Source organism: Lichenostomus cassidix, chromosome 3 (assembly GCF_008360975.1).
Source record: "Lichenostomus cassidix isolate B80296 chromosome 3, HeHo_3.0, whole genome shotgun sequence".
NCBI lineage: Eukaryota > Metazoa > Chordata > Aves > Passeriformes > Meliphagidae > Lichenostomus > Lichenostomus cassidix.
The window spans coordinates 51,248,198-51,272,176 of NC_139483.1; the positions used below are offsets into that span (position 1 = coordinate 51,248,198).

The following is a 23,979-nucleotide window of genomic DNA, read 5'->3' on the forward strand; positions in this document are numbered from 1 at the left end:
ATCTGCCTTGCAACAATTTTTAAAGGGAGTAAATGAAGGAGACTCATAAGCATTAGCTAGTGAGTTTGACATCAGTCCCAGCCAAAAATGTGAAACAGATGATACAGGGACTGAGCCAGAAAGAATGAAGAGATTGAATACAAATAATTTCAATTAACATGGATTGGAGGAAAATCAGGTTTGAGGGAAATATTTCATATATCTATCTTGCTGCATTAGAAGATGCTTGTCTTAGTTCAGCTTTGTAGAACCTAAAATGGTACAAAACTAATATGCTATGTATCAGATGGGTTCTTCTGTGACCAAATGCCAGGTTTCTTGGGATTTCTTTGACAATAATTCTTTGGGAATTATTGTCACTCATCAGGAGGTATCCAGCAAGAAATGGTTCTTTGCTCCAGGCTGTATGGTGCTACTGGCACTGACTAGCAAGAAGATTTAAGATTATATTTAGGCAAGAAACCAATGCATTCGGTATGGACAAAGGAAAGGCCACATGATCAGGGGAAAGACTAATTAGATCATAGTTACATACTGGGAGGCTCAGTGTTGAGAGGCAGTGATTTTCAAAAATACTTCCATAATAGCATTATGCTGGAAGCACATGTTTGACTGACAAGCTCTGTTTCAGAGAGCTGAGACACTCTTTATATGTGTTTGCAACGTTGAAAGATGCTGTCTTGCTCTAGCTGGAGCACTAGGATGACTGCTTCTGGGATATTAAGTAATCTCTGGTGTGCCATGTCTTCCTTGAAACACAAAAATCTGAGGAGGATTCTGGAAAGCCTTGCAACTACGCAATATGAGCTACTGTAAAAGAAAATTTCCTAATTCTGAATCTCCTTTGCACCTCACTCTAAAATCTCTTTGAATCTTTCTAACTATAATAATCCTACAAAGAAAATGGTTCCATTGCTTCTTACTGGAAAATACTAAATTGGATCTCTTAGTTCCCACTTATGAATAAATATCACCAAGATGTCTCTGTAGATGTATATGATTCGCAACCATAATATATGTATACATTAACGTGTGTGTATGTGTATATATTAGATTAAAATATTGGCAATGGGTGAAGCTGAATATATTTCAGATTTGAAAAAGGAAGGTGACTATTAAGTAGCACAATTTAAAAACAATACTGCACAACTTACATCAGACAGGCTGCCAAGGAGGCTGGAAATGAGAGATCCCAGGTGTTAGAAAGCCTCCAGCAGGATGCTTCCTAATCAACACTCAGAATTTCTCCTTCCAGTTTTATTAAACGCTTTGTTTCCCCTGGATCTAGCTGCATCTGCCTTAATTGCCACTTGCTGGACACAACAGAACGGCATTGCTGGCTCACACAAGCCTTGGCTATCCTGCCTTCTCAGCAGCAAAAAAGCCTGTTGAAATAACGCCCATTGTACTGTTTTTCAGTGCACAGGTAGTTAAATGGAAGATGTTTAGTTCTTTCTCATCACCCCAGAGTCAGCATCAGCCAGAGATCCTGTACAAAGCTTTAACTCACGTTTCTTTTAAGTGGTAAGTACTTGCGAGAGGGGCAGGTGGGAATCAGCCAGAACCAATTAAGTCATTTACATCCACTCACACCCATGGAGGGGCAGATTCTGGCATTATTCCAGCATCTCAGAAATCAGGCACCATCCTCGTTTCTCAGTGTTGCTCTCAGCCCAGCAACGTAGCTGAACTCTTACATGGCTGCAGTGATTAAACACTGCCTGAGTGTTACTCCTACTAGGAAGGTTTCACTGGCTAAACCTGGCTTTTAGGAGGCAAGTTACTGGTGCTGCTCTTCATGCTGCAGGACAACACTTTCCAGTCTTACTACCATTGCTTTATTCAGGTGCTGTGGCTTTATCCAGTGTACTCCAGGGAGAGAAAGTGTTCTTAATTTTTTTTTTTAATCAAGTAGTTTAAATAATGTCCTTCAGTTTTGATGTCATTCTTTGTGTGGCAGCTAAGAATTCTACACCACAGGGCACCCCTGCCAGAAGAGGCCTCCTGGGAGAAGAGCTGGAGGCGGCAGAGCGGGTTGTGGTGAGGCTGAACGCTGTCGTTGGAGCATGCAGACAGAGTCTGCAAACTCCACAGTGCCTAAAATAACAAGCAGTTCATTAAGCCTTAAATAGACTATGTGTGTGATAATACAGCCTGCTGATGAGGGCCCTCATCTGTCCTACTCTGCACCTACTTAAAATGCAGAAGTCCTTGTTTTTTGTTTTTGGAAGGAGGACTAGAAAAAAGAGCCGAGCCTTGTGCCACTGTGTTAACACTACTTTATTCTCCATGCAAAAACACCACCAGTGTTTCCCTAAAATCCCAGCTGTCAGGACAAAAGTCCTCAAATACTGGTAATGTACCAGCAAAAAGATTAGGTTATTTCTGTCATTGGAAGGTCAGAGAAGCAGGAATTAATCCCTTCAGGCAGAAAACAAGATTGAGTCAAGAACCACCTCCCCCCAAACTGTTCTGCGTCCTGCCCAAACTACTGTGTGGATGGACAGAAAGGGTTCTCTCCATCTAAATGCTGGTGTTGTGTGGGATTTAGTTTGTAAATAGAGCCTCTGTAACACAGATGTCAGGCAGCCTCACTACCCAGTACTATGGTATCTAAGCTCATCTCTTGGGAATGGGGACCCTAGGAGAGAGGATAAGCATTTTCCCCAAACATGCCTTCTTTGGACAGCCCCATGTCCCTTGAAAAGGCAAAGGCTCCTCAACAAGCAGTCTTCAGGCTGCTTTCCAAGACTCTTCAAAAGGGACTGGGCACCATTTCTCCACCAGTGTGAGTGCTAGCAGGGCACTGCTGTGGTGCAGACAGCTATGGTGGTGCTTCCAGAGGGACATTTAGTAACCAGGGATGAAAGCTCCAGTGCGCAGGTAATTCTGGTGCCTGCCTCCTGTGAAGGAGGGGGCTGAGGACTGTGGAACTCAGAGTTTGTGGATCCAAGCACATTTCAGTTAAAGGAAATGATTTCTCACAGAGCTATCTTGTTACCTCTGGATTATTCCTGTAGCAGATCTGTTTGCTGGGTACTGTGGGGTACTCAAATATTGCCATGGGGAGGAGCCTGAGGTTTGCTTTATGCCATAGATGGTCACCTCCCACTGAGCACACTGTTCCAGCTACTCCGTGTCTGCAGGATAAATGTGCTCTTGCTGTACCTTCTTCTCTCCAGGGATGCCACAAATGGCAGCAAAGACTGACCATGGTGGAAACATCCACCACACACAACATGTGCATTCTTCATAGCAGAGGGAATGGGAGTCAAGGAGTCAGCTTGGGGCGCAGGCTTTTCTTGTAACCTTTTGCTCACATTCACAAACAATGCCCTATTGTGATGTTGTTTCCTGCAGATTATTCTCATAACCACTGAGCAGTGAAGCATGAGCATGCGTTCAGGTTTCTTAGATTGAATTCTAATGTAATAAAACGTTCCAGCTTTCTAAGGGTTGATAAAAATGCATGAGAAAGAGAACTGGATAAGATGGAGCACATGGAATTTTGTTGTAACTCTCAAAACTTGGAAACTTCCTGGAAGAAATGGATTTTATACCTGAGGACACATGATATTTGCTTTCTTTTCTGCTGTTTTATGACTTGGCAATTATATTGATACATCTGTTCTCTAAAAATGCATAGCCTGATGTTGGTAGTAGAGCTTTCCTAAAGGCTTGATTGTAATAATCATGGGGGTAGGGCTTTCCATGTGTGTGAAAAATACACAGCCCAGGGCCTTGCATGGTATTTGAGCCAGTACAAATGCTGATCAAGTGCCTTGCCAGGGAAAACAAGGAGTCCCAGAGCTCCTGTGTGGCTGCTTCATTGCACATGTGCTTAAGCACTAGAGCTATTTACTGCACCAGCAAATTTGTAATATATATTAGGTATAAAAGTTATTGTCAGTGAAATACCTTGTAGTGACTAGAGTGAAACAGCACAAAAGAGGAGCAGAATGATGACTTTAAGCAGTTCAGTACCAGGCTGTTGGCAGCAGACTCGTGATGTGTGCATGGAAATGTTCTGTCTGTGGAGAAGGTCATACTCTCCACATGCTGGGTTATCTTTTGGCCTTTAGACTGACTCAGCTTTTAGCGAGCAATTACCTGAGAGGTAAATAATGTTGTGTCATTTGAAACAGTCTTCAGTCAGACAAATCATGTGCAGTGTAAAAATTAACACATGCACAAGTCTAAAACAACTTCAGAAAATGAATGGATTTTTCTCAATAAGGTGTTATGGTCCATTAGTTAACCAATGCTGTTAGACACCTTATACAAACAAAACAGGCCTTGCATGAATTGTGGATACAGTTATCTCATATTAGTTAATTTTATGGGCCAAAATATTTATAAAACCACCTAATATTTATCATACCATAAGGAAATGCCAGATTTTAATAGGTTGCTAGCACCATACTAATTTAATAACACTACTAGTTTTATTAAAGTGTTTCATCTACTAGTTTAATAACAAAATACCTTAAAAAGCAGAATTTTTTTCTATTAGACTGTTAAATAGACATCTTTGATTAGTCTTCCCTTCTATACCTCTTACAGTCCATAGATTTGAACTGCAGGAGGCCTAGCTGCTGAAACTCCTATTCAGACTTCTAAAAATTTCATAGGATTAATAGGATGGCTTAGCACAAACATCTATGCACTGAGAAAGTTTTCAGTGATGCTGGCCACGCAGGAAAATTAGAGCATTTTCACCTGGGTCAGAATGCAACTGGCTTGCATCCGTTTCACATATCATACATGGTTATATGCATAATTGTAAAGACATTCACTTTCTGAATTGTTTTACTTACACATGGCCTGCCTTGTGAGGCCAGAAGTTAGAACTGAATGCTGAGCAAGGGTTAACTCTCTGTACCTTTAAAAAAATTGATTTTTATTAGCTTGAGCTACCAGGATCTGACCCCTGACAATGTAATGTTATTTTAACCACACTTTGTCTTGAATTGAATGGAAGTCTGCCTGGATCCAGACGTAATATCCCACGCTGGGACATTGGGCTCCTGTGAAATTCAGCTGCACAAAATGAAGGTGGCCCTATTTCATCCCTTAACCAAAAGGTGATCTCTTGTAAGGGCTTCTCTAGAGAGGAAGAAGCATTTTCTCTGTATACAATATTAAAAAACCTAAAAAGTGCTCTGTGCTTTCCTCAAATGTTAATTCTGCTGCACTGCACTCTGATTTATGTTCAGCATGTCAGGATAATGGGGGTGGAAAGCACGGGACACCCTTCTTGGTCACATAAATACATTGTAAAACATTCTGAAAGTTTTCAGTCTGTCTCCAGCAATGGACCATTAAATAAGAGGAATAAACATAGAAGGGACCATCGACCCGACCTCTGCATAATTTACTGTATGACTGCCAGCTACATTCACAGATTTACAGGCACTGGGTTTTATCACCATGTGTGAGTCAAGGTTGTGGTTCATAATTACTGTGCAGTTCACGGGAAAACTCTGAAGACATCTTGTGTTGTATTTTAGTAGTTTAAGTGAGTGGGATCTGTGCTTGAGAATTCTTAGGAACACCCCTCATCCTGCTCCATCACCTGCGTAGGTGAAACTTTATATAGACTTCTGCTTACTGATTTTGGGGGAAAACAACTATTTACTGTGGCACACAGCTAACATACAAGGAAACGTCTCAGATTTTCTGGAAAGGGTAACTGTTTAAAAAGAGAAATGGAGTGGGTGTAGGTGTCTTATATAGGGTTTATTTTTTTTTTTTTCACCAGCTAGCACAGTTCTCCAAGTGACTTTACAGAAAATACTGAAGCAGAATGACAAGTTGGATTTTGTGGGTCATACCCCACAACCAAAGGTATTTGCTTTCCATCCAGAGAGCCCAGTACATGCTACTTGCAGTGCACATGAAAGCACTTCTGCGTGGCATGGGGCTGCGCATTGCACCCATATGAGGTTTGAGAGGGAGCTTGGCATTGCCGCTGGGGACTGCAGAGGAGGCAATAAGAGCTCCCCAAGTAGGTAATGTTTTCAGAAATGTGTATTTTCTTCCTTTCACAAGGGGTCTTCTTGGGCTAATTTTTCTAGAGTCAAATATTTCCAAAAGGCACTCCAAAATTAAGTCCTTTTTCTCCCAGTGACATACTGGTAAAAGTCTTGTTACTGGCTCTCCCACATCAGCTTTGCTGCTTCTATACTGGAATGTAATTCATTGAGCCACAGAACCATGAAAACTTCTGAAGTACTATTTCTTTTAAATGGATTTTCCTTACAGAGAAGCTATCTTCCTGGGCACTTCTTCTGTCAGCCCAATTTAATTGGATTGTAGCTTAAAACAATAATATTACATTTACATTTGCTTTAAAAGTCTCTGCATTTTTCCCCCTGCAAACCATCTGGCTTTAATGTTGCTGAATTTTAATTTAATGAAATTTGTTCATTTGAACTAACTAAATGTGCTGCATTAATGAGCTGCTGTATTTAAAAAGTAGTGAGAAAAAAAGTGTAATTGTGATGTTTAGTCTTGGTAAAAGCACTTTTCCCAAGAACCACTCCTGCATCATTTCATTTAATTATTTTAGTTTCCTTTTGTGTGGGTTTGCAACTGAATGAACCTGAAATAAATAAGGACAAAAAAGACCCCAGGACTAGCATGGTTAAAGCATGCTGGTTCCCCTGGCCACCAGCAAATCAATGAATGACACACAAGGATTTAAATAGCAAAATGAGACTCACAGACTGACACTTGATTTCTACAGTCACCATGTAAAGATCAAATGCCACGCATACAGGAGGAGCTGGAGGCAAAGCTCACCAGGTTTTCTGCCTCGTTAAAGCAGCCCTTGCCAGGGAGATGCTAACAGGTTACCAGATATGAATTCTGCTACAGTACAATGGCAAGGGTACAAAAGCTGACCCTTTTTAGCCCTCCCCATACACAGGCATGCACACTTGGTCGTATGGAAGCTGGAAAGGGGTGATATGTTTCCCAATATCAGGCATGGCTTTAGAAACAAGTGGTGTGCAAAACCTATTACAAAGACAGCTACCTCCAGTCAGGAGAACAAAAGCAGCTGATACTGAAGGTTCAAAACCAAATCCTAAACAACTGCTTGGGAGGGGAGCGAGGTGCGTGGTGTGCATGTTAGCATAAAATTGGATCTGATGGTTTCTTTGAATCAGTCACACCTTTCTGACATTGCCACTTAAAGCACAAGGCCCAGCCACCAAGGCCGACGCCCACAGAACACATTCCTGTTTGGGAGGTGTTATGAATCCCTGGCAGAGCAGGGTAGCCGTAGCTCTGCCAGCCCTGCTTGCTTGCCTGTGGCTGCTCTTTGTGAACCCTGTGGATCCTCCTTACGAGGAGCCTTGTGGAGAGCTGTGCCAGGCAGAGAAGAAACAGCCTCAGCCAGTGCTCTGCTAGGGCTGGTGTGTCTCTGCAGCCATCCAGACCATGACAGAGCCAGCAGTGAGGGGACATCACTTTCCTGTTCTGGGGAATACACATGGAAAGTTAGATGCTCCACCAGCCCCACTGCTGGGAAAAATGTCAATTAGTGTTTGCATTTTATTGAGAGGTAAGAACTGTGAGCAAAAGCCTCAAATCTGCAGGAAAGACAGTCTGCACAAATGCAGGAGATTTATTGTACACCTTTGATTTGAACACTTGTAACTGGCTGTGGGCTTCCTTACAGATCAGTAAAGATGTAGGCCAAGCACCACAGCTGTAATCATGGTAGGTGCAAAAAGAATCACAAAACAGCTTGGGCTGGAAGGGACCTCTGAAAGGTTATCTAGTCTAACCTCCCTGCAATGAGCGGGGACATATTCAGCTATATCAGGTTGCTCAGAGCTCTGTCCAACCTTAAATATTTCCCTGGATGGGACATCTACCAGTTCTCTGGGCTACCTACTCCAGTGTCTCACCACCCTTATAATGAAGGATTTCCTCGTGATACATAATTGAAACCTACTTCCTTTCACATTCAAGCCATTTCCCCCTTGTCTTCTCTCCACATGCCCTTGTAAAAAGTCCCTCTCCAGCTCTTCTGTAGGCCCCCTTTACATACTGGAAGGTGCTATAAGGTCTCCCTGAACCTTCTCTTTTCCAGGCTGAAGAACCCCAGCTCTTTCAGCCTGTCTTCACAGGAGAGGAACTCCATTCCTCTAATTATCTCCACGGTCCTCCTCTGGACTTGCTCAAACAGGTCCATGTCTTTCATGTGCTGAGGACCCCAGAGGGAGTCACAATAACCCAGGTGGGGTCTCACCAGAGCAGACTAAGAGGATTTTCCATGGCAGAAAACTGCCCAGGGCCAGGCCAACACTTTTGGGGTGTCTGGAAGAAGCAGACCAAAGATAACAGAAAGAGTCTGCCAATGAGAAGTACAGCTGAGCAGGATGCCCTCACACCTTTTGTAGCACACTCCTCATCCCATCACCCCAAATGAAACATGGAAATCATACCTTAGGTGCTCACACACTACAATAATAGATGCTGCACAAGTGCTGCAGATGGAAAGTGGATATTGGCTCAATATTTGCAAAATGGGAATAATAAGCCTGGTCTTGCAGAAAACTTTTTGGCAAGCGTAGTGCAGGAAAGAATGTCCACCACCAGCTCTTTATTCTGTTACTCTGCAAACACTGATGAATTAAGTGTACAGTGTCTTGCTGTGAAGAATAAGTGGAACAGACATGGGGAGATGTCTGACATATATTTTGAGGTGTATTTAGTATTGTAGTGCTTCCGGATTCCACTAGCATGCTAGGGGTTTTGGCTTTAAACCAATGTTTGCATCAGTACCATGTGTCTCTGGAACAGCAGTGCTTACTTTAGAGCTGGCTATGAAAATAGTTTCCATTATAACCCCTTGTTTTCACATGCTTCTTTTATTTTATTTTGAAAATCCTCTTTTGAGTCAAAAATTTCCATCTGTATCTTTGCCAAAAGGTGAAGTTTTTCCCCCTTCTTTTTCTTCAGCTTGGAGGGAGAATCTTTCAGATGTTTTTGAGTCATGAGAGAGTGGAAAAAATGCATTTTCCCAGTAGGATAAAAAAAAAAGTTCACATTTTCATAGTAGTAGAAATATACAGGCAAAGGAAACTGAAGGCTGAAACTTGCATTTTGGTCCAGATACTTCTGTAGTAAGCCAGCTTCATAGGGAAGGACTTTGATTTGCCAAAGGCAGAGATTACTCTGATTTTTGGCAGTAAATCAGGCATGGGTCCAGGTTAGAAACTTTGCTGGCATTTAGGGTATTGTTCAAGGTAGTGTCTTTACAGCTGGCCATTTAAAAAGAAAAGAGCCATTCCCCTGTGGACTTCTGCCCTTCAGAGCTAATTATAGTCCAGCAATACATTTAAATTCATTCTGAAATCTAATTGAATGGAGAGGAACTAGAAGAACACAGGTGCCAAACTTTTTCGAAACTTTTTCTCAATTCTCACTCAAGCCAGCAAGAGCAAATGGATGTTGTTGAAGTCAAGGGCAGGCTCATGCACTTCAAAAGGGCCAAAGGGCATGATAAGGTATGTACACACAACTGGGTTGAGCAAATGAGAAACTTCATTCAGTATGCCTGCCAAATTTTTTGTTGGATGTCTTTTCCCCTTCACATAGGCTAGAAAGCATCAGTTCAGAGCTCTGCTGTGCTATGTGTAATTATGCTGAATCGGTTAATAAACAGAAAAGAAAAATGGAAAAGGGTAGGGAAATGGAAATGGAAAGGGAAAGGGAAAGGGAAAGGGAAAGGGAAAGGGAAAAGGTGGGCATCTAACCATCATGCTGATGAGTGATCCTGCACCCCTGTGCTGCTTTCTATTACTGTTTTTTTCCTGGTGGAGTGGTAGTGGATACACTACTGCTAAGTCCCCTCCATGTGTTCTAGAAAATACACAAGATCTGAATAACTTGGGGGCTAATGACACTGTTGTGACCTTCAGTTTCATATTTTCTGGCTCTTTTGAAACTTTAACTATGCAGCCTGCACATTTCATTAAACCTTTTGCTTCCTATCATTCAAAACCTGCTCCAAGTGTACATACGTTTGGCAAAGGCTTCCAAATGAAGTGTTTATTTTGCTTCGGTGCCAAAAAGCAGTGATTCATTAAGGAGCTTGGAAACATAGAGGGAAAGCTGCAGCCAGCAACCACCACACATGCCCTGAAGAGCAGAAAGCTGTGTTTTTCTAAGGAAAATGGTTAGTGCAGCTGACCCGTATCATGACTGCCTTCTCTGAAGTGAGGAGGTACTGCTGGATGAGCTGGAGAGCACAGAAGTTCTCCTGGATAACCAGGCTTTGCTGCAGGAGCCAGAAGGCAGCCAGAGGCTGTTGTTAAGCCCAGATGGGTGAGAGAAAAAATGCCTAAGGGGAATTAGTCCAGCTGGTAGGATCTTTTCCTTGAAATTATGAATTTGGGAACTCCAGTACTGTTCCACTGCTATGGTGAACACAATGAAAGGTGCAACAGGACTTGGGAGGAGGTGGAGGAGGAAAGGTGGTGACCTGCAGTAAGAATGGGACTCCAGCTGCCTGTGGCTGCACTACTTCATTTTCCTGCTGGGGACACGCCAGCTTGTAAAGGGGCCTGTTCATTCTGTTTATTGTAGCTACTGATACAAACTTTAACTGCAGCTAAAGCCTTTGAAAACCTGGCAGAAACCTGACTATTGAGGAACTCTACACTCCAATGTGTCATTGTTACGCCACTGTTTTCTTCTTCCCCAGTGGCTTGAACTAGGACAGGCAGAATGCTATTTATAATTTCTAATGTAGTCCTTTTTTGTCTTTCATCATAAATCTGGAACCCTGGACAAAATTGATATCTGGTGACAAACACACTGTTGATTGGAAAATGTCTGGTGGTTATTTTCTGGCTGGAAAGGAAATTCTGTCCCATGGTGTCACAATGCTGCCACTGCAGCCACACAACAGGAGGTACTTGGGATCTAGGTGTCAGTATGAGGCACGAAGGAAATGATCATGAATGAAAAGCATTAACATCAATAGTTCTTGCAATTAACAGACATAAACATGTAGAAGAGTTTTAGAAAATTCAAGATTTAAAATTCAAACCAGGACTGTGGCATTTAAATTAGTAAGTGTTAGGATGTGGCCTTACATACTTTGGGTCATATGTCATGTCACCTACTGGTAAGTGTTTCACTTGTTTTTCAGGAATATCTCATTTAGGCTTAGGGACATAATGTGATCCAGTATTCCAGTTCCCCTTGGTGCTTTAAACAAAGACAGAAGGTAGCTTTTTCCAGCATCAGATGAACACTACTTAGCCCTTCTTACAAGAAGAAGGCAAGATCCTTATCCTGAAGAACAGACATTTCTTATAGCATATTAGTTTTCAGTAAATTTAAATTTAAAAACTCCAGCTCTTAGGGTCATATGGGTCTGATTAATCAGAGGCTGAATCTCTTTTTTTTTCATTTTCATATTGTTACACAAGTAGTTCACCAAAATCTGCATTACACCACTTCTCCTACTTATATCAGAAGTCTTTAGGCAGCTGATAATTTTTAAAACAACAGATATGAAAGAAATAGTACTCCAAATAATTAGTGACATACTCTGTGAGGAAATGAAAGTTTCTGCATAGGCCAGGCTTGAAGAAGCAAAGCAAGAGAACTGACTCCAGATCATCACAAGCAAAGTAAACATAAACAACAACTGTGAGATGGAGGGAAAAATCAAAAATCTCAGAGGGATACAAAGTTTTAGAACTTGCCTTTAAGGAACATTAGGGAAAGGAAACACCTTTGAACGATGTTGTGGAACAGAATTGGCTGGTGATGAAGCACATAGAAATTGAAATGTAGGAAGAAAGCACAGTGGGGGTGTAGGGCAGTTTCTGAAGCTGAGGAATATGCACAGGAGAGAAATAGATCTGCTCTCTGTGACTCACTAAATATTTGTGTTGGGACCATTTTCTTTCTATTTTCTGCCTTTCAGCCACACACAGTATGTAAATTACTTTAAAAGTCTAGTGTGTACAGTACCACAGAAATTGCAAACAACTATTAAAATTACAACGGAGATTTTTCAACATACTTGCAAATGTTCAAGTCTGTAGAAGTCATTCCTAGAAGAACTTGCGAAGCAGTTACTTAATATAGGAAAGAGCAATGTTAAGTTACAGATCAGATGATAAAACCACACAAGTAGATCCATAAGCATTCATTACTAACCACTTAAAACCATATTTATGTGTTTTTATGCAAGTTTCCTCTAGGCACAGGTAAAACCCCTGAGTCAGAGAGCACAAAGAGAGGCTCACGGCTGAGGGCACCTAGCACACAGCCTGGGTAATAAATTATTGAACTCCTGTTGCCATGAATTGTTTACCTGCTTCTCAGTGTTCAAAACTGGCTTGCAAACTGTTACGGTGAATAATTCAGAGTAGCAAACAGGTTTGCAAGTGCAGAACCTATCTGCAGATAATTTGTGAGCAGAAAGAAAACCTCTCTGTGCCAAATCACCAGGAATGAGTTTGCCCAGCTGTGCTGCTCTTCCTGCCAGTGATGGCAAAGAGCTAGTAAGGATAAATAAGAACAGACATGGATAAATAAGAACAGACATTGAAACAGGAGTTGAGATCATCTGTATACTAAACAAGTCTGAGCCCTTTGGATCTTCCATAGGTAACAGCCTTCCACTAGCCATCACCCAATGCAATCTGAATGTGAACAAGAAAATCCCATCCAAGAAATTTTTGCTATACGTTTTAATCAGAATAACCCTCATTTTCATATTAACTCCTGTGATCCAAAGTTTTGAACCTCTAGCTTCCAAATTTAGAGACTGAACTACAGAAGCGCCTCTCAGTTCTCTTGCCTTCCATTCTACTGTGTAGACAATATGTGCAATGGGTTTTTTTGGTGGGAGGAAGACTAGTGAGCATTCAAAAAAAAAATAGCCCCTTTTTAAAGCAAGATTTCAAGTTCTTTTTTTTTTTTTTTGCCTTATACTTCGGCACTGAAAATGGGAGGTGACACTGGTGAAGACATAGCATTGCTAAGCCCTTAAAAGTAAAAAAAGGACACATAAAAGTATTTTAAAATATTTTCAGATGAGAGAATAATCTAAGGTTATTGTAAAAGTCCCTGGTTATTAAAAGGATATAGCCTAAATTCCCAATACAATGTCAGGATAATCCATGGATATGGCCCATGATTTTATTTTGACAGTGCCTGTTCAAGAACTCTATTCAGTTTCACAGAAAACAGAACTAGCTTTCTGCTCAACCACAGCTGTTTCAGTCTCAAGCAAAGAGATTGTGATAGTACTCTCCCCAAACTCTTCCCTGTAATAACTCTGCAGTTCTCTACAGGCAGGTACAAATTCAATGTCATTGTTAGAAACCTTAGTGTGACTGTGACTAAAAAAATTACCTAGCTTCTTGCTCATGTTTGCTCATGCCGTAACCTTTGCTCATGCCATAACCTTTGCTTTTCTCGTTGTATCGTTCAGCTCTGCAGCCTGCCTGACACTGTGCTGCTCATCTTCCAGCAGTTCTGCACACTGGCAGGAGGGGTGAGTGGGTGGACCACATCAGAAACGACCTGTTTGGATCATTTCTGTTCTGGACTCAGTGCCATCCTCTTGGTTTTTCTTAATAAGCACCTGGATAATAGTATTTTCCTGTTACAAAGTTGAGCCTGTTTGCCAGTCCTGCATTACCTAAATTCTGGGATTAAATGTGATAGCCCCTTCTTAAAGCTTCTGTTATATTTAGGGTCATACATTAATCTAAGTAGCTGAGGGAATAATAATACAATTTCACCTTTCTAAAATGCCTCTTTACATGAGCCTACAGAACTGTAAAGACTGGGCAACAGCACCCTACAAGTTGTAGGTAATCTATTGCCATCTACCATCACAGTATAGTAAACACACTGAAATAGAGCTGTCTTTGAAGCTTTAGTGAAGAGAAGGAATTTGCTCTTTGATATGTGTGATAGATTATTGTGTGCATTATTTCATTCTGACTTTGGAAACCTTTGGAAGTTTTACATCATTTTCCACAAAGAGATCTCGTATCAGCCATTTCGACAAGCGAGATATTCTAGCTTTATGAACACTTCTGAAATCCATGAAGAAGCTATTTTTTTCCCTTTTGGTGGAATATTTCAGTTCTTGAGGGTCAGTAGAGTGCCTCTTTAAGAGCAGTCACTACAGTACTCAACACAATAGCTTTGTACAAGAAGAGAAGGGCTGTGTGTGTCGCATGAAGCAATCAGATCTTATTACTCACACTGAAATCTCAAATCGAACTGGGACACAGGTTCCAGGAAACCCATTGATGCTGCTAAGTCAAAACAGTCTGGCATGACTTATTGGCACCTCTTACACCCATCAGCTGAACCTGTGCTTCCCTACCTGAGAGAAGACACACCCATATTTTAGTGTGTTCTTGCAGAATTTCCTTAAGTACAAGACTAGCTCTGGATAAAATGGTCATGGAAATTTTAATCCTGAAATTCTCACTTTAATCTTCCCCTGCCTGTTTTTGTGTTGCTTGCAACTGTGTATTTCCAGAAACCTCAGGAAAATTACAGAAAGCTGCAATACTGCAAAATGCCAAGCAGTCTGTTTGTAAGTCTTATCCTCTTTGTTGTTCAGATGCAAAGTGGAATATACATCCTATGATATCATAAGGTCATCTGCATTCTAAAAAAAAAAATATATATATACCCAATAAAAGTGTATTTCACTTATGTAACTGAAATCTCAAATTTCTGCTAGAATCACTTGCTATAGAACACTATCATATCCTTAAACTTTTAGCTGTTCTACATGGCAACTATCAACATGGCAAGAAACTTACTGCAGAGATGAGAACAGCTCTATCATACTGCAGAATAAAAGTCCACAGACAACCAAATATTAAACTTATGTTGTGTGGATGCTCATATATGAATGTCAGTAGGGTGTTAGAATCCCTTCTGTGTGGAGGCAATTACATAAATATAGCTCTACGTATTATATTTCTCTCTAAGAGAAATGTAATATACCTTTCAACAGCCCAGTTTCCCTTTCAATTCATAGAAAAGAAAGTTGCCACCATCAGTTAACTTTGGAAGAAAATACCAAAAACAAACACAACAACTAAACTAAAAGAAATTGGTAACTACTTCAATTATATGAAGGATGTGGTAACTAAATTTCATTTCTTTAGCTCACAAATTGACCTTGAGGACTTTATTACTTCACGTGAATCATTGCAGACAGATGGTATATACTTTTGCATTGTAAACTGGGCTTTTACGCAGGAGGGGAACACAATTTCCTTTGATAAAATTAATGAGATTCACCAGAGGCAAACAGGAACACTTTTATGTTCCTGCTTACAAGTGACTCCAAAGAGGTAACTCGAGTTTCTCAAAACAAACCTTTCAAAATAATTTTTTGAGGTAAGGGAAAAAAAAAACGTGCCAAATTGCATGCAAAAAAAAAAAATCCTGAGAAATTACTGACAGAAGTGGTCTGTTCAGCAAGCTGCCCTTCTGAAAGCCTTTCCTTGGGTTGACAAAGGGACCATTACGCCACCTTACCCTTGGCTCCCACGGCATAATTCAGCCTGGTGTCTCTGTATAAGCCCCACTTGGTCATCTTCAACATCAGGCTTTGTATGAAACCTGGATTTGGGGTTGTCCGACAAAGAGTCTTTCCTTCAGTGCTTGAACATCCAGGACTGTTGCAATGTTGTTCTTTCCTTGCAATGGCACTGTTGAATCAAAATGCAACATGTCTGTCTTTCCCAAGTGCTTTGGCTTTTTTCACACCTTTCGTTGGAGAGCACTTTCTGCAATTTCCATCTCATCTTGTGGATCTCCTCCCACCTATCTCACATCATACAGCATCTTTTTTAGGGACAGACAACAACACTGGATATGGGAGAGGACTTTTTGTCTGATAAAAAGCACAACGATGTAATAGGATTTCTACCTACCTATTTCTATTTGCATACCTGTATGTGCATATCAATCCCTTTTCTACCAGCATTAGCTCACTAGGAGCTCATGTTGAATTTCTCCAAGCTCGTATATGGAATGACTTTCTAAGATACTTTCCTTGGCCCTGTATGTTGTGTTGTTCCATCCTGCAAGTTTGACTGCTTTCTCTTTTCGACCCTACTAAAACTTACTTGTTTGAAAGAGCTGAGTTTATTAAATAGTCCATATAACTCTGTGACTGCCTTTTCCTCATTATCACTCTGTTAATACTTACTCTGTCTAAAACTGCTGCTGGTGGTGATTTATTTAGTCTTTTCAAAACTGTTTGAAATTATACTTCTCTAGATTCCTGACGAAAACACTGAAGAGCCTCCCTGCAGCTCACCAACCAAAACATCCTCATTAAATGCTAGTGCTGCTTGGGCAATTGATCTGCTTTTCATTTAGTTCTTCATCTGTTTGTGCTTTATTAATTTTGTGTTGTCCTCGCTATTTTTTTTTCTTACTAAATCAAGTACCTAGCGGAAGTCTATTACACTCAAGCCTCTGGCAATTTAATGCATAATCATGTAAAATGAGGAAATAAAAGATCTGCTCACCAGGACCTATTTTCTATTTAAAAAAAAGAAAAAAAACAAACCCATGAAGACTAGCAGTAGTTGTTTTCTTCTCTACTCACCATGTATTAGCTGACAACGACAATTTTTCTGCCTACCACGCAGGCAGCAGCTACTTTTTGTGCTCCTTGGTGTGGACCCCACACTAACACAATTCTCCATCTCTTGAAACACCACCACAGTGCCAACACATGCAAAGAACAGCCGGCTAGACATCACTTCAACCCCTCTAGGGTTTCCCTCTAGGATTTCCAGACCACTGAGAAGTAGCAATTTTGGCATGTCTTGCTAATAGGTGTTCTTTAGGTGAGCCTCAAGAGTCCTCCTGTGATGTATTTGCATCTCCCTGCTTATTTCTAGATACTGCATAGTAAGAGCTATTAGGTGCTATGAGTTTTTGGAGGGTTTTAATATTTTTCTCTTTTTTTCTTCTTTTTTCACCACTGGCAACAGTTAGTTGTTTGCTCTAGCATTAAGCTTGTATCACTGCTTAAATTATGCTTATGCTTTAAGGAAAACATATTAATCCTTTGATCCTTTTGCCCTAGTGCTATATGTACAATCTCTATTTCTCCCCATCTTCCCCATGAATTTATCCAATAGATTCTGTCCCTTCTTGTCACCTGTCAGGGCAGAGTGCTGTCCGGATACTGCCGTCTTTGGCTATCTCCTTTCTTTCAAAATTCAAAGTAGTCCAGCGTTCGATGATGTGCCTGTGAGTGTGTCAAAGGCCGGGCACGTTTCCAGAGCTCACTCACAGCCAAAGGAGCCTGTAAGGATGCCATGCCCTGCCTGGGCACTGCTGCTCCACTCGTGACGGCAGCGCAGCCCTGCAAACTGCTCCCAGCACTGAAGCACCCCAAGCAGGGCGATGGGATCGCTCCCGGCCGCTGCCCCAAGTTCCCGCTGAACCTTCAGAGGGGATGAGAAGGGGAGGGAATAACTCCGTGTCTGGACTAACGTTTGGGAGCAGGGCGGGGGTAGGCAGGGACCGAGACGCCAGCAGGGCGGGGAGCCTCCTCAGTTGAGCACCGTCCTTCCCAAACTCCGCGTAACTAAGCGGGGAGTTCTCTCTTTGATTTTTTTTTTTTTTTTTTAATTAAAGCCCCCTGCGGGCGGGGCCTGGGCGGGGCCGGGGCGGGGCGGGCCGGGGGCGGAGGGGCCGCGGCGGCGGCCGGGCAGCTCGGCGGGATGACAGGCAGCCGGCGGCCCGCAGCCGGAGCAGCAGCCCCCCGCCCGCCGGCGGGGAGCGCGGGCCCGGCCAGCCCCGGCATGTGCCCCCGGCAGCACCGGCGGGCGGCGTGAGCGCCTCCCGGCCGAGCCATGGGCCAGACCTCGGTCTCTACGCTGCCCGAGCCGGCCGGCGGTGAGTAGCGGGGCGGCGGGGCGGGGGGCTCCCGCGGGGCTCCGCGGCGGCGGCGGAGCGGTGCCCGAGGTCCCGGGGTCGCCGCCGCTCCGTGCCTTGGCATCGCGGCGGGACGGGACGGGACGGGAGGGGATGGGAGGGCAGGGGAGGGGAGGGGGGCCGCTCTCCGCGCTGCCCTGCCCTGCCCGCTCGGCTCGGCTCGGCTCGGCTCGACGGCCCGGGGGCCGAGAGGCTCCGCCGTGCCTCCCACCTCCCCGGGGCTCGGGGCTCCTTCTTTCCCCGTTATTAAATAAATAAGTAGGAAGGCTTCCCCTTCGTAGGGACGGGAAAGGAAAGGAGCTCTGGCACTTCGCCCAGGAGCGCGGCTAGTAACCCGCCCAGCTGGTTGCTTTTAGCTCCAGGACATTTTATGTGTAAGCAGACTGTTGAAAATAAATAAATAGCGTGTGAGTGGAACTGTTTCGGGATTTTTTCCCCCCAGTAAAACAGTCCTGGCTGTTTGCAACTTTTGAAGATGGTACGAGCTGCTTGGGAATGTTGTTTGGAGACATGTTAGGATAACCCGGTGTGTTTTAGTTACTGAAAACCAGCGTGGGTCTCTTCCCGCAATAATAGGATGTAGAATCTAAATTAACTTCAGCGAAGTTTGAAGTTTCCTGCGAAATTCCTGCATGCCTGTTTTTCCTCAATGCCTGTTTCCTTTACATCCATTAAAAAAAATAGAAAATACTTTTGGGGATTTTAATGCTGAAGGCTGAACTTTATCCTTAATTTGCTCGTTGATGTTAATGTGGGAATGTTTTGTTAAATAGGAGACAGTGCAGCAAACTTTCTCTTTTCTCCTTTTATTCTTCTTCATAGCCATTTCAGAGAATAGTTTTAGTATTAACACATAATTTTCAGATGAACTCCATTATATGCCTAGTCACACCATCCCAGTCAAAACCTTGGATAATTTTCTCACCTGTCAAACATTGCATGAAAAAGAAATTGGACCATTTCCAGTAAATGTCACCATCCTGTTGAAGGTTTCACCCAGCAGCCAGTGTGTTTGTTAGAATTGTTTCAAGGTAGGCATCAGGAAACAGATGTAAGGAAACAGATGGACTGGTTAAAAAATTTTGTTAAGCTTCCTGTACAAAAAAAGCAACCAAACTCTTAAGCGCAAAAGTCTATTGTGAGAGCATTTTGCCTTGGGGAAGCCTGTATCTTGACTAAGGATAACTGTGGATGATAATTGGGCTGAATTTCTAGTTTTACCTCAAAGAAAAAAGCCACCGTTGAATTCTTTCCTAGTTGAAACCAGAGTTTTCAATCAGGAGCAGTAAGAGACAGGTATCTGAAGATGTAAGTTACGATGATGCTGCCTAAATACTGCCAATTAAATTTTAGTTATCTTCATTTCAAGAGCCCTGCAGTTTGTGATGAGACAGTGGTAGTGCCTCCGGGAGGTCTCACAGAAGAGTAATTGCAGTGCGCTTTCGGCCCTGTTGAGATTGTTGGGAGGGAACATCCTCAACAAGAAACCATAGGGGCAAGTGGGTTTCTGGGTGGCGTGGATTCTTGGGGGTGCACTCATTTGTTTTCTCTAGTCCGTTTTACTTTTACTGACGTGGTCTGGACACTTAATACATTGTGAAGTTTGGGAGGCCCTGTCCAGCTGCGAGCAGGGCAGGAGAATGACTCCCATTGGTTCCTGTTCCATGGGTTGCCCTTTCGGTGAGCAGGCCTAAAATCTTCGTTGATTTTGGCGTGCCAGCCAGCTACAAGCCATTTAAGTCTTTGACAGCTGCTAGAGATTAGAGTTGAAGGAGATATCTGTCTTGCACACGCAGGGGCTACAAATCTGTTTTAGTGCTACGGAATCAATAGTGCATTCAGATCCCCAGCGAGCCGCACAAAAGCAGCTGTGAGGAGTTGCTTGCCTGTTCGCTCCCTTTTTCCCCAGCCGTGCCAGCCTGGAGGGCTCAGACCCTGCCCTACAATCCCTGCTGTGCCCTGCAGCGCTCAGAGTTGACTCTGTGCAGGGGAGGGCACCACTAATAAATCGCTGTGGGGCCTTCAGATGGACTGGTAAAGTGAACGTGGTTTGAGGTAGCAAACTAAAGTAAAAGACTTTTCCTGAGAGTCACAGAGTGTTAGATGAGATAAAATACATACATAATGCAATACTCAGGATGGAGCTCAACCTGTGTCCTGATGGGTTGGGTTTTTTTTAAGATTTCCTTTAAATTAAAGGTTTTACTCTTAGAAAGAGAAATATATGTTGAAGTACTTAAACAGATCAAGGTTGTAGTGACACTTTCCCATTGGGTTGAGGGCAGGAATGGACCTAATCATAAAATTCGAAAGTCTGTCTCAACTGGGCTAACGTAGACTTGTACTAGATGGATCAGCATGCCTATAAAGAGAGGAAAAATGAGATTTTTTTTTTTTACTCCATTGGAGCTTTCTTTAGCAATACCGTCTTGCTGGAGTTTTCCATCAGCTGCATGTGGGTGGGTGTTGAAGTGTTTTGGACAGGACGATCAGGGCTTTAATCATCTCCCATAACTATGAGTAGTAGATGGGCAGCAAAGCAGGTCGTAGGTTGCCTGGGTGGTGTCCATAGGCAGCTTTTGCTTCTTCAGCTAGGTTACAGCTTTCTAGTAATTTAGATGATTTTTAAAGGTTGTTTGTTATTTGCAATGGTTAAAAAATGTGAACAAACATAAATCGCCACAGGAGCTTGGGAAGACAGTATGGATATGTGGATAAGGAGGAGCACACGTTGTCCTTGTTCATTTTCCTTCCTCTTCTCTGATTTTCCCACGTCTGGCAGGATTTGATTAATGTGCTCTCTCCCCATTTACTGGCTGGAGTTCAGTGCTTTTGGGGGTTATCAACCATCGTGTGCAAAAGCTATCACTTCTACTTTCTGATCTACATCTTATCAAAGGGCAGCAGAGCTGTGCACTCTTTTCAGTTTATTTTTTTTTCCCATTTAGATTTGTTCTTTGGCTGTTCAGTATCAGCCATAGCACAGAGAAACAAACAGTGGAGACATGATCAGCATATTGGGAAGGTAGCATTCGAAAGAAGAACTAGTTAGGTGGCAAAAGATTTTTGTTGTTTCTTGAGTAGCGAGCCGTGTCAAGAATGAAATTTCCAGTAAAAACAGACTTTATTAGTGTTCCTAGGTGTAGGTCAGGCAGCTCAGCATGGAGTGTGGAGTGCAAGCAGAGGGTCTGTGAAGGGGAAGGACAAGTTACAAAGCAAAGGTCTCAGGAAACTCTTGCCCCCCTGGTCAGGGTGCTCATCAGGGCCAGGTGAAGACCGAGGTCAGATCCCTGTGCTGACCTCCTGTGCCAAGTGCATAATCTCTGTGGGGCTGTTTACTCTGGGGTGGGGGGAAGTTCCTCTTGTCACATATGTCTCGTAGACACAGAGCACAAGCTATCTGGCTTGCGTTTCACCCTTTTGCAGACCCACAGTTTTTTTCAAGGGCATGAAAATGTACTTCAACAGCACAGGAAAACCATTTCCCACCCAGCTCCCCCCATGAGATGAAAGCAGTCACTGGTAGGATCCTGTTGTTTGTTGACCTTGGCACTTGGTGAAATGATTCTCATAGGTCAGAAGTGAACATGTTTCTCAGACTGCTCCTTTTCATCTCTCTTGGCTTTATGGGATTTCCTGTTCATGGACAAGGAAACAGCAGCTTCACCTGTGTCTGTGCTGAGGAACCATAATTGTGCTAACTGGGCAACCTTGTTGTAATCCTGAAATGAAATGGAAAACTAATATTTGTTTCAGCACTTCTGGGTGTTGGTAAACAAGCTAATGGGTTATCCATGGAACAATTCCAGAATTTGTCTAGTGAGAGAAGTTATTCCAGTAGTGCTCTGCATTAGTGGCTGCTTGTGAGCTTTACTGAGTGTGCTGTTGTGAAGCAAGCCCTCCTGTTCCTGAGGAGTTGGACATGGAGATGCTCAGCCATAGACTTAAATTCTCATCCCAACTCAGTCCACTATGGCTCTGAACATGCCGAAGAGCCCTCAGAGTAATATTTCTTAACAGGTTTAAAAAGGAAATTGATTTTTCTCCTCTGGCTGTTTTTCCTTTCAAAAGTGGAAGAACTTTGAAACTCATTGCACTTTACAGGAAGACATTTCGAAGCCCTTGCAGGTGCAGTGAGCTACTCCCAACACACCTGTCAGCCAGTCATTTCAGGTTTTGCTGCACTGGAAAGTGTGGAAAGCGGAGCTATTGAGCTGAAATGGTAAATTCCATTTGATGTGAAGCCACAAAGGACATTCTGGGCAGAGAGCCTCATCTTCCATTTTTTTTTTTCCCTGAGATTTGAATTGGTGGGGACTTCAAGGCTGAACCCTCATAAGACTATATTGGGAATCCTATTAATTTCCCTCCCCCCTTTTATGCTTTTGTAAGCTATGCAAGAGTTATAAGTACAATGTAAGGGTATACTGTTTTCATTTGCTGCTAAATTTCTATCCAAAGCTTTTCAGCTTTTTGGGAAACTCTTTCTTCACCTTACCAGTGTTGTCAGATGGGAGTACAGTTGTGACAGTTACAGAATTTGGGTTAATAAGGTATGTAATCTACCTCAGACTTCAGGCTGATTGAGTGGATATTTTGGATACCTAGTCAAAGGTATTAAAAGCCCATGTTTTCAGACAGAATGGGTAGCCATGGAATCGCCTGCTACTAACAGGAACTGCAAGGGTTCTTTTTAAAAGTTGGTGCTTGTGTTTCTTGAGCTGAATATGAAAAGCAATGGCAACTGCTGGGAGCGTAGGTCTCATCATGTTCCCAACACCATGATTCTGATTTTTGCCATTGGTGAGGGTCTGAATGTAAGTGTGGAATGAATCCATTCATACTATTTATAGAAAAAATCATGCACACTTTGAAGTATAGCATGTTTATGGACTATAAAGTGTACGTGCTGCCACATACTCTGTGATCTGCCAGAGCAGAGCGATGCCCCCGCAGCTCCTCAGCTGCAGCAATATCTCACTGCAGAGGAGGCTGCAACCTGAGCCTGCACTCCGGGGCATAGCCGAGAACATGGGTCTCATAGGGACACAGGGGACCAGCAACAGCACGGGGACCACATGTGTGTGAAAACAAAGGTGTAGTGCTCAGCAGGTCCCAGGTCTCCCCTCTTCTCCCTCTGCGGCGGCTTTGCGGATATCCGGGGTTTCTCCTCGTTTAGCTGCCAGGGTACGTGACCTTTCGTGTCAGGCATGCTGGCTGAGATATCTTCATGTGCTGGTGTTTGGTAGCCACTAATCACCTGTTCAAGGCGTTAATCATCAGCTTCCTCATCTGCCACGAGGAGAACGAGAGCTCCTGGGCAGGGGCAGAGCCCTGCTGCCTCTGTGTTTGTGGGGGTTGTCTTCTCGGATGACAACCCTGATACTTCCCCCAGATGAAAAGCTCATGGAAGATCTTGTTTCCTGCTGAGCCCCCTGTGCTAAGCCCCACTGACAACTGATCCCACACTGCTGGATCCCAGCCACCCCTTGGGTCAGTTGTCCTTCCTTCCTAGATCCTCTTCCTTGGCTTTCTTACTGCTCCTGAGTAATATGGTCTTGTCCTTAGGTGGTGTTTCCTGTTACAGTTTTCAAAGTGCTTTCCAGTCCTTTTTATATTATTCCTTCATTTAAATGGAAAAATTTATCTCAAGGAAGCAGGACAGCACCTAAGATGGCCAGAAGAAAACCAAAGAGCTTTCAAATCCTCATCGATGCTCACACCATATCACAGTCCAGCCTATTAAAACCAGAAAAGACTTACATTTTTGTGTCTTTCTTTGTGTTTTTCCTTAAAGTTGTCCTTTATTCGTTTTGGACACTCATACTTTTTGAGATTTAAAACATGTAATGTTGCAGAAAAATACTTCTGAATCAATGCTGGTGTAAATTTATTTTTCACTGAATTGTTTTAAAACACAATGCTGAGTCTGTTAATGCCTTGGGTCAATCACTGATGGATTTTTTTAAAAATACTTCGGCAAACAGCCTGCTC

At 42.8% G+C, this 23,979-nt stretch overlaps 1 protein-coding gene across 5 annotated transcripts in view; it reads left to right on the forward strand.

Annotated features, from left to right (window-relative positions):
* PHACTR2 (phosphatase and actin regulator 2) overlaps positions 1 to 23,979 on the forward strand; it is a 136,809-nt gene that overhangs the window by 40,265 nt on the left and 72,565 nt on the right. The window contains exon 1 of one of the 5 annotated variants that reach the window (XM_085055735.1): positions 17,731 to 17,946. The exons of the other annotated variants lie outside the window; for them this stretch is intronic. Coding sequence (XP_084911861.1) covers positions 17,904 to 17,946 — 43 coding nt within the window. The 5' untranslated portion in view covers positions 17,731 to 17,903. Of the gene's footprint in view, positions 1 to 17,730; positions 17,947 to 23,979 lie in introns of those variants that run through there. 5 annotated transcript variants of the gene reach the window in all.